At 38.0% G+C, this 11,898-nt stretch overlaps 6 protein-coding genes across 6 annotated transcripts; 2 read left to right on the forward strand and 4 right to left on the reverse strand.

The window, feature by feature from the left end:
* Window positions 1-163: 163 nt before the first annotated feature.
* On the forward strand, window positions 164-3,043 carry PDR6 (Pdr6p; the record flags this gene model as incomplete). The annotated part of the gene is made up of 1 exon (XM_015612037.1): window positions 164-3,043. One exon carries the CDS (start codon window positions 164-166, stop codon window positions 3,041-3,043), a length of 2,880 nt encoding a protein of 959 aa, XP_015467123.1.
* A 74-nt stretch (window positions 3,044-3,117) lies between these two features.
* RFA1 (replication factor A subunit protein) lies at window positions 3,118-4,986 on the reverse strand (the record flags this gene model as incomplete). Its single annotated transcript, XM_015612038.1, has 1 exon — window positions 3,118-4,986. The coding sequence occupies one exon, from the start codon at window positions 4,984-4,986 to the stop codon at window positions 3,118-3,120; it is 1,869 nt and encodes a 622-aa protein (XP_015467124.1).
* Window positions 4,987-5,300: 314 nt separating this feature from the next.
* Window positions 5,301-6,515, reverse strand: AC631_03210 (cystathionine beta-lyase; the record flags this gene model as incomplete). The annotated part of the gene is made up of 1 exon (XM_015612039.1): window positions 5,301-6,515. One exon carries the CDS (start codon window positions 6,513-6,515, stop codon window positions 5,301-5,303), a length of 1,215 nt encoding a protein of 404 aa, XP_015467125.1.
* Window positions 6,516-6,889: 374 nt separating this feature from the next.
* On the reverse strand, window positions 6,890-7,606 carry AC631_03211 (uncharacterized protein; the record flags this gene model as incomplete). Its single annotated transcript, XM_015612040.1, has 1 exon — window positions 6,890-7,606. The coding sequence occupies one exon, from the start codon at window positions 7,604-7,606 to the stop codon at window positions 6,890-6,892; it is 717 nt and encodes a 238-aa protein (XP_015467126.1).
* Window positions 7,607-8,003: 397 nt separating this feature from the next.
* Window positions 8,004-9,200, reverse strand: SAP30 (aspartyl protease SAP30; the record flags this gene model as incomplete). The annotated part of the gene is made up of 1 exon (XM_015612041.1): window positions 8,004-9,200. The coding sequence occupies one exon, from the start codon at window positions 9,198-9,200 to the stop codon at window positions 8,004-8,006; it is 1,197 nt and encodes a 398-aa protein (XP_015467127.1).
* A 744-nt stretch (window positions 9,201-9,944) lies between these two features.
* On the forward strand, window positions 9,945-11,726 carry CDH1 (Cdh1p; the record flags this gene model as incomplete). The annotated part of the gene is made up of 1 exon (XM_015612042.1): window positions 9,945-11,726. One exon carries the CDS (start codon window positions 9,945-9,947, stop codon window positions 11,724-11,726), a length of 1,782 nt encoding a protein of 593 aa, XP_015467128.1.
* Between the last annotated feature and the right edge of the window lie 172 nt (window positions 11,727-11,898).

Genomic DNA, 11,898 nt, shown 5'->3' on the forward strand with positions numbered 1-11,898 from the left:
GCCAATTGGGCCATTTTGAGAAGAGATCTGTAAACGGGTACTAACCTAAATTTTTCAGCACATTGAGAAATTGTATTCTACTAGAGACCCAGAAGAGGTGAATCGGATCCAGAATGAGTTGCAGGAATTACAAAGATCGGGAGACGGATACCAGCTTGCTGGAATGCTCATGAAACAACCGTCTAGGAATTGCCAGTTTTTTGGAGCGTTGACATATGCGGTGGTGATCAACAGGATGGGACCTAAATTGGATTTTGATAAACTAGAGATTTTGGTGCGTGAGATGGAAGGTCATATATATGACACGATTAGAAATGGTGCATTGGAAACAAGCATGTTTATTATAAGGAAGTTATTGTCGAATTTGTCGTTAGTATTTATCAGTAATCACCAGATGTATTCGAACCCGGTGGAATCGTTACTTCGGTCGATTTGTGGTAACGCAGATATCTCCACAGCGATCGGAGGTTTATCAGATGTGCATTTAATGGTGTTATTGATATTCTCATCGGTTATCGTAGAGGATATTGCGAAGCAGGAGAGAACGGCAGAGATTCATACGGTGGTGGAAAGAGAGCTATACAAGGATCTTGTTATAATGTACAATTTTTTGAATAGCAATTCGAGAAGTGTAGCCATTGATTCGTTGGCCTTAGACTGTTTGAATTCGTGGGTGACTTACATTTCAGTAGCAGAAAGCAACTCACAAGTGCGATACACGTCGGTGGAAGCATTGATTACGTTTCTTTTCAACCATTTCCTGATTCAACAAGACCCAGAGGAAGGAGAAGCTCTCAAGCTAATAAATAAAGCAGTGGGTGTGTTGACAGAAATTCTTGAGATCAATCCTCGCATGCTAACACCAGAAATGAAATCATACTTGGACGACTTATTATTTCAGCCGCAGAATTGGGGAGCATATTACATCGACAAAATAATATTGGGTGAATCCAAAGACATGTACCAGGAAGAGATAGAGTCTTTTGTTAACTTGTTAATAACATTTTTGCAGAATGATATTTTGAAACTATCTAAATCAATAATGCAAGAAAGTACGCAATATAAAATCAAAGCCTTGGTTACTTTGACAAATTTTCCTGGAATTCCTATTGAGGATGAATCTGTTAGTGACCAATTTCTCACATTCTGGGAGGAATTCATTAATATTTATGTTGATGACACTGATACATTTGACGCGATGTTTTCGGATGCTCCGAATGACAAGCTTAATTTTTTGGCTAAGAGAAATGAAATTATTAATGACATATGTTCAATTTATTGGAATAAAATACACCTACCTGAATTAAACATCTTGGAAGCAAATAAACTGGAATTTCTACACTACAGAAGTGGGGTGTCGGATTTATTTATTGCTGGATATTCGTTATTGAGCGTTCCATTTTACGAAAAGTTAACTAAAAGTATCAGCGCTAATATCTTAGAGATTGATGGAAATCCTGAGAAGATTATTGACATTGAAAGTACATTATATTTATTATTCAAAATCACTGAAGATTGCACATTTTATGAGTCTCAAAGCTCTGTACTAATACGGCATGTCGATTTGCTCTTTGAATCCAGGTTGCTTGATGTCATGAAACTATACCCAGCAGAGGAAGGAATTTATAGATATGTCTATTCAACATTTGTCAACTTTCTATCAAGTATCCAGTTTTATCTTAAGGGAGATCGTGGTTCACCTTACCTAGGCACCATTTTTAATTTGCTATTTTCTATCATATTGAATGGACCTCAATCTCTATCACTTAATACATCTAGGACTGTATTAAAAATATGTCAAGAATGCAGAGAAAATTTGACGTCATTCTTGCCAACTTTGGAACTATTGTTGGTTGAGATGTTAAAGAATCCGTTGATAGATGGCTTAATCAGGCAAAGGATGTTCAATGCCTATACATCTATCGCCCAGTGCTTGAAAGAACCTTCAAAATTTAGTGATATATTGAACAGAATGCTTAGAGCTATTCACGAAAGGGCTATTGACGTCATGAAGAGTCATCCGCAGCTAAATGAGAATGAAGAAGACTATCTTCTTTCCTTATTATCATGCATATGCGAGGTTGGTAAAGCTTGTGAAATACCCGAGGAAGTGGATGACTTCTATAGCGAAGAAGAAAAGTTTCTTGTTAATCAATATTGGATCGAAGATCCTTTACTAGTAAAAGATTTGATTTTGAATATCGTGAAAGAATTTTTTTTGAATTACACTCCACTTATTAACAATACTACGTGTGCGGAAAAGTGCTGCCTTATATTAAAAGCAGGAATTAGAGAGCCTATAGAAGGTCCATTCAAGTTTTCAATGAATACTATCTTCAACTTTATTCTGGCAAAAATCGGCAACTGCAATATCGATTCTGTTCCATATTTATATGGGCTTATAGAAACCGTTGTTATTGTAAACCATAAGGTATTGAATCAAGATATTGTAGGCCAATTGGTGAAGAGAGTATTCACCGATCACATTGATTTCCTCAAATCAGATCCATATACAATCAATTCTGCAATTGAATTATTTGCTACAATATTAGAGAGAAACCCTTCTCTAATTATTGGTTTACCTGTGTTTGAAAATGCTATTGTCGGTTTTGCAATAGATGGATTAAAGGCTCATGAGACATTTATCATTAAATCAATTCTGAAATTCTGGGTCGCATTAGTTGCATTAAAAAAAGGGTCAAAAGAGAATCAAGATTTTATCAGGAATATGATGGTGAATACAGACTTGGGCACACTCTTTGTGTTTGACTTAGTCAAGGCGTTTCTAGGAACACCTAGATCGAATCTAGATCACTATTATCCTATATTTAGAAATCTCATTACCAAATACCCAATCGAACTAAAGAAATGGTTACAGGTAGCCTTTAAAGAAATAAAAAATGAGAAATTGGATGAAAAAAGCATAGATCTTTTAATTAATAAGATAATGACAACAAGAGGTCAACGATCAGCAAATGATATATTGAAACAAATTTGGTTGCAATTTAATGGATTAATCGAATTTAATAGTCGAAGTTTTTAAATTATTTATATTTAATCGTAACTAATAAAACATATACATAGGAATATTAAAAACAAATTTTGGTAGAGTACTGACTAATGCAACATTGAATCTAATTCTGAACATAAATGTTCACACTCTACATTAAAGTCGACATCATTAATAGTCATAACTTGGTATCTTACTCTTACAACACCATTGTAAGAGTCCTGTCTAGCTTTTAATCTGAAGTTGAATTCTTTCATCGTAATTTCGTTGATCAAATCTTGAAATTCATTACTTTCATTATTATTTTGTTTCTCTTTCATAGCTAACAACTCACCAGCAGTTTTACCAAAGAGCTTAATAGCCTCTTGGTCAAATAAAGTCATCCATAATTGACCGGAAGCGTCCATAACGGAACAGTTCAATATGTATCTATAATGGGGCTCGTTGAAATTGATGTCACACTTTTCACATCTCCAAGTACCGTCAGGTTGTTCAACGACTTTCCTATTACATGTTGAAGATGGTTGCTGTGAACTAGATTGTAATGAATTATTACAAGCTGGGTAGCAAAAGTTTTCTGTTTTAAAGAAATTGACAGTTGCCTTAATGTTGAAGAAATCTGGTTTTTCACTCATACCTAAGTTTTCTTCTTGAGCTTGTAATATAGATTTCCTATTATTAATTAAATTTTGGTTAGAGCTACTCTCATTCTTTAGGGTTTTAAAATTTTCATTGACACCTTGATTATCAAACCATCCTTTCAATTGATATGCCTCAGTGGTGTCGGGGTTTGCCATCATAGAACCAGCATGTGTTAATGTCAATGATCTTCCAGCAAAATCTTGAATTTTGCAACCCTTAAAGGCAATGACTGAACCTTCGCCAGTATTGAAATCAACGGCTGTATTATTCCATAATCCAACAGTGATTGCAAAATTGGAATCATCTACAATGGTGATGTTTCTTCTATCGAATGGTTTTCCTGTTGACTTTGCAGTGATTTGGAAAACTGGATTTACTTCTTTTAAAACACCTATCACATCAATGATTGAGTTTGGTTCACAACTTTCAATTTGGTTTAATTTGGTAAAATTAAAATGAATTTTTGGAACATCAGTTGTATCAAAACATTCTTCTACATTTGTATCTCTATCCAATGCCAATTCATAAGGATGGCTTAAGTGTGAAAATTGGGGTTTGGCTTGTTGAATTCTGGCTTTACTGATATAGTAAACCTTTCCTTCCTCCAATTCATTGTAAAACTTTTCAGCTAAATCGTTAAAAGCAGTGGCTCTGATTTCATCAGATTCGTCTAAGAAATTGACATTGAATAATTTACCTTCACCACGCGCGTTAGACCACTTTCTAATATCACCTTTGTAAGAAACTCTGGCCTTAATGACCCATTGGTTTTGATATGGCGATAATTGTTCAATAGCATTGACGTGTCTTTGTTGAAACGTGCTTGTCTTCTGAGGTTGCTGAGGTTGTTGCTGTTGTTGAGGTGGTTTGGCTTGGTTTGATTCTCCAGATTCTTGTTTTTGGCTCTTATTAGCTAATTCTAAATAATCATCATCTGGGTGCTCAGCATAATAAGAATCACATGAAATCAAAGTATTCGTAGCTTTATTACTGGTTTGAAACTTCACTTCTAAGTCATTAATGATCATAATATGCTTCTGAGTGGTGACCAAGCTATAGTCTTTGATAATTATGACCGACGTTTTTTTGAACCCGTTAGCTTCACAGTAAGGGATGCACTCACTAGTGATTAATCCATGTAACGAGTAGGCTCCGTCATTAAGTAAAACTCGGTATTTGACTGCTGAATCGCCGTTACCACTCTCAAGAGATTGATCAATTATTTTAATATTAGTAACTTGTACTGTAATTGGTTTACCTTCGAATAAATGTCTTTCGGTCTTTGAAAGAATTCCTTTCAAAGCTCCTGATGAGAGTCCGTATGCTTCGGCCATGATCGATTGTTTATTCTCTATTATAAAGGTTAAAAAGAAAGAAAGAAGAGTATATATGTTTTGTAACGCGCCACCCAAAATGTATGTATAGACGCGACCGAAAACATCTGCCAATAACTATTGAATGAAAGTAAGTTTTAATAAATTTGAAATGTATGTAAATGTATGTAAACGTATATGACAAGTCCATATTGTAAGGTTCTCTTATCTATATGTAGAAAAATTCGGGAATATTTAGAAAAGATAGCATTCAAAAGACAAATGCTACATATGAACTGAAATTTAACCAGTAAAGAACTCATGAAATAACCCACTTATAACTTTGGTTGAACTGATACAGCATTGAATAATTCATCCTTGGAGTTAATCTTGACGGCACCGCTCTTTAATAAAGCCTTTGTCAAGTCATTAATTAAGTCGTCGGAGTTCTCAATACCAATGCACAATCTGATTAAGTCTTCAGGGAAATCTCTTTCTTCTCTGGTTTTAGCATCGATAGAAGCGTGTGACATCTTACATGGCATGGAGATCAACGAGTTTACGCACCCGAACGAAACAGCAATACCAAAAATATCTGTGTTTTCGACAATTTTTTCCGATGTCTTGATGCTGCCGGTTTCAAAACTTATAACGGCACCGGCCCCCCTACACATAGACGCATGTAATTCATATTGAGGGTGGCTTTTCAATCCCGGGTATCTGACTCTGAATCCTATACTGGACAAGAACTCGGCGATCTTTTGGCAGTTTTGTTGCTGTCTCTCGACTCTTACAGCAAGAGTTCTCAAACCTCTGCTCAATAACCATGAGTCAAATGGCGATAATCCGCAACCGGTGGAGTTGATAACAAAGTACAATTTTTCGGCCAATTTCGCATCACGGGTAGCAATGACCCCTGCCATAATATCGTGGTGACCGTTAAGGTACTTGGTAGCAGATTCGTACTGAATGTCAACTCCTAAGTCAAGAGGAGTCATCAATATTGGCGACATCATTGTGTTGTCGAATACGACGACCACATCTGGGTTTTTTCTATGCGCATAATCAGTAATAGCCTTGACATCGCAGACCTTTATTAACGGATTGGTAGGTGATTCAAGAAAAATCATCTTGGTGTTTTCAGTTATCTTTGAAGTAAATAATTCGGTGTTTGTAGTGTCCCAATGTTGCACTTTTAAGTCTCCCTTCTTATTCAAATATGTCAATAATCTGTTAGTTCCCCCATATAAATCATCTCCGGCCATTACTTCATCGCCCGGCTTTAAAATTCTGGTTATAACATCAAGACATCCCATACCACTTGTAACTGCGAATGCATGGTCAGCTTTCATGATCTTAGCAATATGATTTTGCAAATATGTTCTTGTTGGATTTCCAGACCTAGTATAATCGTATTCGCCCATATCCGATAACGAATTTTGCTTGAACGTCGCGGACTGATATAACGGTGGGACCGAAGCATTATGCTGGTCCGTTGACTTCGAAAAGACTAATTCTGTCTCTATGTTATACGATTTGGGTGGTGCCATCTCTGTATATGTAATAAAATGAAAAATTTATTAAAATTACCCTCTAAGACTCATACTTTTATCAACTTTCTCGATTAGCGGTTCACCGGGAATGATGCAATCAGCGTGTAAATACCAAATTTCTATCAAGTATAGTGAAGAGGAAGAAGAGCTCTATGTGGTGATTAGGCTTGGATCAGGAGCTTGGGGAGATGTAATAGGTGGGAGTATTAACCACATACGACTCAGGTACATATTCTGATCAGTATACGAACACTTTTCAACTCAAAAATATGTATATGTTATTACTATATAAGTACTAAATAGTCATCTAGTTAACTATCTAACTGAATGCATTATCATCAACGATGAACAAAACTGAGCAAACAACGACTCTATAAGTCGGATCTGGTTACTGTTCTGATGTCGAATGGCTTTTCGCCCAACAAGACCTTTGCGCCCGAGAATGGCTCACAAGTGTCTCTACCAGAGACAGGACCAGCCTTTGGTTCCTTACCTGCTTGAATTGTCTTCAAAAGTTCCACAGTCTTTTCTGCTGTCAAGTCTTCGTGGTAGTCGTCGTTAAGAGCCAACATTGGTGCGTTGACACACGCACCCAAACATTCAACTTCTTGGAAGGTAAATAACTTATCTGGAGTGGTTTGGCCTGGCTTAATCTTCAAGTGCGACGTGATGGCATCCATGATTTCGTCGGAACCACATAATTGACATGGGGTGGTGGTACACACTTGGATGTTGTATTTACCCATTGGTTTTCTGTTGTACATGGTGTAGAAGGTTGCAACTTCGTACACTCTCATTGGTGGCATGTCCAAGTACTTGGCGACGTAGTTCATCACCGCAATCGATGTGAAACCAACTTGACGTTGACCCAAGTCCAATAATGGCATAACGGCACCCTTTTTATATTGAGGTGGGTATTTGGCAATAATTTCATCTGCTCTTTTGATGTTTTCGGAGTTGAACTCGAAACTCATATTTTTATTGTCTTCCTTGGAATCTCTGTGAACAGAAATGATCGAAGAGAACCTCTTATTGACCACAGATCTGTATGTGTTGTTTTGGACACTTCTTGGAATAAAACGGAACATTATGCAATTATTATTAATATTTCTGTACAACTGTTTCCTGAATTGAAAAATATAGGTTTATGAAGGACAATTAGCTATGGATATCTACTTTTCAAGGTGAAATATGTACAAATATCTTAAATATATTATTTTTAGTCCACTATTATTATCCTAAGACAGTTACTAGCCAAGTATTTTCAAACTGTTTATGAAGTTTTATAAACTAATGAGCTCTATTGTACTTTTTCACAGAGCGTAAACCTGATTTAAACGACAATGATTGGCTTAATGAGACCCACTCGATTTTTCGTGGTTTTCGCACGTCGTACTAAAAAAGTTGTTCGCAGTGAGGACCTAAATGGATGCAAAATACCGACTAGTGGGGGTAAGAGAATGGCTATACAAACGTATAGAAAGTTCATCTTCGACAAATTTTGGTAGAGGAGGACCTTTGAATGGTTGTTTCGTCAGAAGTTTGATACATGGTTCTGTAGATGTCATCATAATTAGGTGCGGTAGTAGTTTCGACGGGAAAATGGGTGTTGGAAACTTGTTTGATGGATTTGGAGGCTGCTGGTCCGTAAGGGGCCATGAATACTTGATTGGCTTGTAGATCAAACACAGTGTATATGTACTTGAAAATACTATTGGGGAGGGTTGCAACATAGGAGTCTGTGCCGATATTAATAATACCGATTCTGAGCGAGCAGTATTGAGACCCACGCATAGCAGTACATTCGTCGATCAAGTCGGTGAGGGGGATGGAGACTAGGAATCCGGTGATGTCGAAGGTGAGAAATTCGGCGGCAAGGGCATCTTTTTGAAAGAACGGGGTATCATCTTGCCATTGCTTTTTGGCGTGAATTGCAGTGAGTAAATTAGTGTAGACTGGTTCGGGGATCATGAGGCCGTTGGAGCCTGTATCTAGGGTATATATGAGTTTTTGGGTTGAAATTGACGTTCTGGTGTTGTGGGTTGCGATTTTGATAGCTGAGACGGTCACAGCAGTGACAGTGTGGTATTGTCGAGTCGACAGGGGACCTACCTCAAACCCAATCTGCGTTTTGACTAACGGACCTTTATAGGCACCGGTATCAATGCCACCAAATACGATATTACTGTCACCAGATCTTCCTGAAACACTGTATATTTGATAGTCGATAAGTCCTTGCGACTCGAGCTTCATTGGAAAATTCTCGTACGGATCCATGGCCTCAATCGAAGGGTAGCCGACCCCAAACACCCCATAGAACGAATCGATGTTTGTTACATTTGTCACTCCAAACGTGAATCCCTGTAATATCCAGTCATTGCCCGAAATAGTACCATTTTGCTGGAACATATGAAATGGGTCTGATGACCCGTACTGTGCGACATATTCGGGGTAAAAGAGCGACTTCTCATATTTATACGTTGATCCAGTTAGCACCACATCCGCCGAGCCAGTATCTAATATCACCTTCTTCAATTGCTGTTTACTTTTCCCAATCATGAGTGACTCAATGTAGTACATGGAGTCCGATGATCTCTCTAAAGGCACAGCGATGTATCCTCGAGAGGCTGCGAAAACCTGGCCATAAATGCCTATGGCTACCAATAAATACACTAATTGCATATCGTGTACATTAGTTGATGAATCCAAGACTTAAGTCACCAGTCGATCTCTTTTATACAACTACACCTAGCTTTGTCGTTGAATCAGGTTTCATTGGTATTACCAGATCAGTCCATGGCAATAAATTCCCACTCTTGACTATATACAGGGTGTTCCACTTTTTAAATACCCATAGTGTCATACAATACCCCATTTTATCTTCAAACATACCCGTATCAGTAGCTTATATCCTGTCATACAAGAAAGGTCCATTACGACACATGATTCCTACAGTCCACAGAAATAATTCCTTATGGTATTGCTTCCCGGGACTCATAATATCCTTTTCACATCTCATTTAAAGTCTACAATACCTAATCCCTAAATTAGATCACATTCCATAACGTCTTTCCTTTCAGAACGTTCTACTTTATCTCCCTGGACTACCTACCTAATAACATTATCTAAACACCTTTATCTTTGCTATAAACCTGTTACTACTATTTCTAATCACGTGTTTGGTCCCTTTTGCTCACCAAACCTCTTCCATAGTAAACCACCACAAATTAGTTGAAAGTGGGCTACATGATTTAATTATCGATTTAGGTAAATCAAATACAGAAAGCATTCTATCAGGTTTGGAATCACAACAGGTGTCAATAAGGATATATTTTTTTATTCATTTTCTCGAATTTCACACAGACTAATAGCCAAAAAACACCTTCTTATCAATAGAAGCGTCTTCCAACCTTTCACGATTGGATTATGAATAATAGCAGAAACAATACTGCTAGCGGTAGGAGTATTGTAAATAATGGTAATACATCGAATAGGAACAATCTAGAGACTCCGAGATCTCCATCTAGGTCTACTCGGAATTTGGAACCGCCCAAGTTAAACGATGGTGGTGCATTACCATCGTCATCTCCAAGACGAAGAAACCAAAAGTCGATATTTAGTGACAGATATATTCCCAACCGTACGGGAATAGATTTACAGGCAGCATTCAGTTTGTCAAATCAGGAAATATTGCCAGAGATCAAGAATAGACAAGATAGAATAGACAATGAGATTGAAATAAGAAAAGAAGAAGAGGCAAACCAGACATTTTCAACGATTTTAAAGGCAGAATTATTTGGTGACAATGTACCTATGGCAACAGCAAATTTGAGCAAACCAGCTAAGGTGTCGAACAGTAGGCCCAATAGCACGGGCAATTTAAACTCTACTGCGTCGTCTTCTTCGCTACATTCAATTCGATCTTCAGGCATGCCTGATAATTCCAGCACTGGTGGAGATGAGAGTACTACAGGTAATACTAGAATCACACCACCACGGTCTACCAGAAATAATGCTAGCAACAACTCCCTCGCCTCTGGCTCGGTCAATACTACAACAAACCACGATTCCAATAGCATCACCAATACCCCAAGACAAACTGCCAATTTGTTTACGTACCAATCTCCTAAAAAAAATAGGCCTGTATCTAGAGACTTACAGAATGAACTTTACTCGTTGTCTCCTGTCAGACAAGAATCGCAAAAACTTTTACTATCGCCGCAGAAGAAACCCAGAAATATTTCGAAAGTTCCCTATAGGGTGCTAGATGCACCGGAATTATCGGACGACTTTTATCTCAATCTCGTCGACTGGGGTCAACAGGACATTTTAGCCGTTGGCCTTGGTGATAGTGTGTATCTTTGGGATGGAAGCACGCAATCGGTCGACAGATTGTGCAATTTATCCAACAAAGATAAGGTTACTAGCATTAATTGGATTGGATCTGGAACACACTTAGCAGTAGGTACACTGAAGGGTTTGGTTGAGATATGGGATGCTACAAAAATAAAGTGTGTCAGAACAATGACAGGTCACAGTTTACGAGTAAGCTCGTTGGCATGGAACGAACACATTCTCTCGAGCGGTTCAAGAGACAGAACAATTCTCAATAGAGATGTCCGGATCGAAAACCATTATGTCAACAAGTTCGAAGCCCACAAACAAGAGGTGTGCGGTTTGAAGTGGAACGTCGAGGAGAACAAATTGGCCAGCGGTGGTAACGATAATAAATTATTCATCTGGGATGGGTTGAACACAAAGCCACTATACCAGTTCAATGACCACACTGCTGCCGTCAAGGCCATCTCTTGGTCTCCTCATCAAAGAGGCGTTCTCGCATCTGGCGGAGGAACTGCTGATAAAACTATCAAAACCTGGAACACCCTAACCGGCTCGTTGACAAACAATGTGAATACGGGATCACAAGTATGCAACCTAATATGGTCCAAAAATTCAAACGAATTGGTCTCCACCCATGGATTCTCCAGAAACCAAATCATTGTGTGGAAATATCCGTCCATGCAGCAAATAGCTCAATTAACCGGACATACATACAGAGTCTTGTACTTATCACTATCACCAGATGGGGAAACAATTGTAACCGGTGCTGGTGATGAAACCTTAAGGTTTTGGAATGTTTTTGATAAAAATAAGAACGATGAGCCACCCTCATCTGTCTTATTGGATGCATTTCTGCAACTCCGCTAGCCTGTATATTATCTGTATACTTAATAATGCTTAATAAACACCTAAATGGCGTAATCTCCCCATTTTACACCCTTTTTGACCTATTGTCCTACTTATGTATGATGATAGGCGTTTTTTGATAATGCCGAAGATGGCCCCAAAAACTAACCTGTAATTTTTCTCGGGTTTCATA

The sequence above is a fragment of the Debaryomyces fabryi genome, assembly GCF_001447935.2.
Source record: "Debaryomyces fabryi strain CBS 789 chromosome Unknown contig00066, whole genome shotgun sequence".
Classification (NCBI taxonomy): Eukaryota; Fungi; Ascomycota; class Pichiomycetes; order Serinales; family Debaryomycetaceae; genus Debaryomyces; species Debaryomyces fabryi.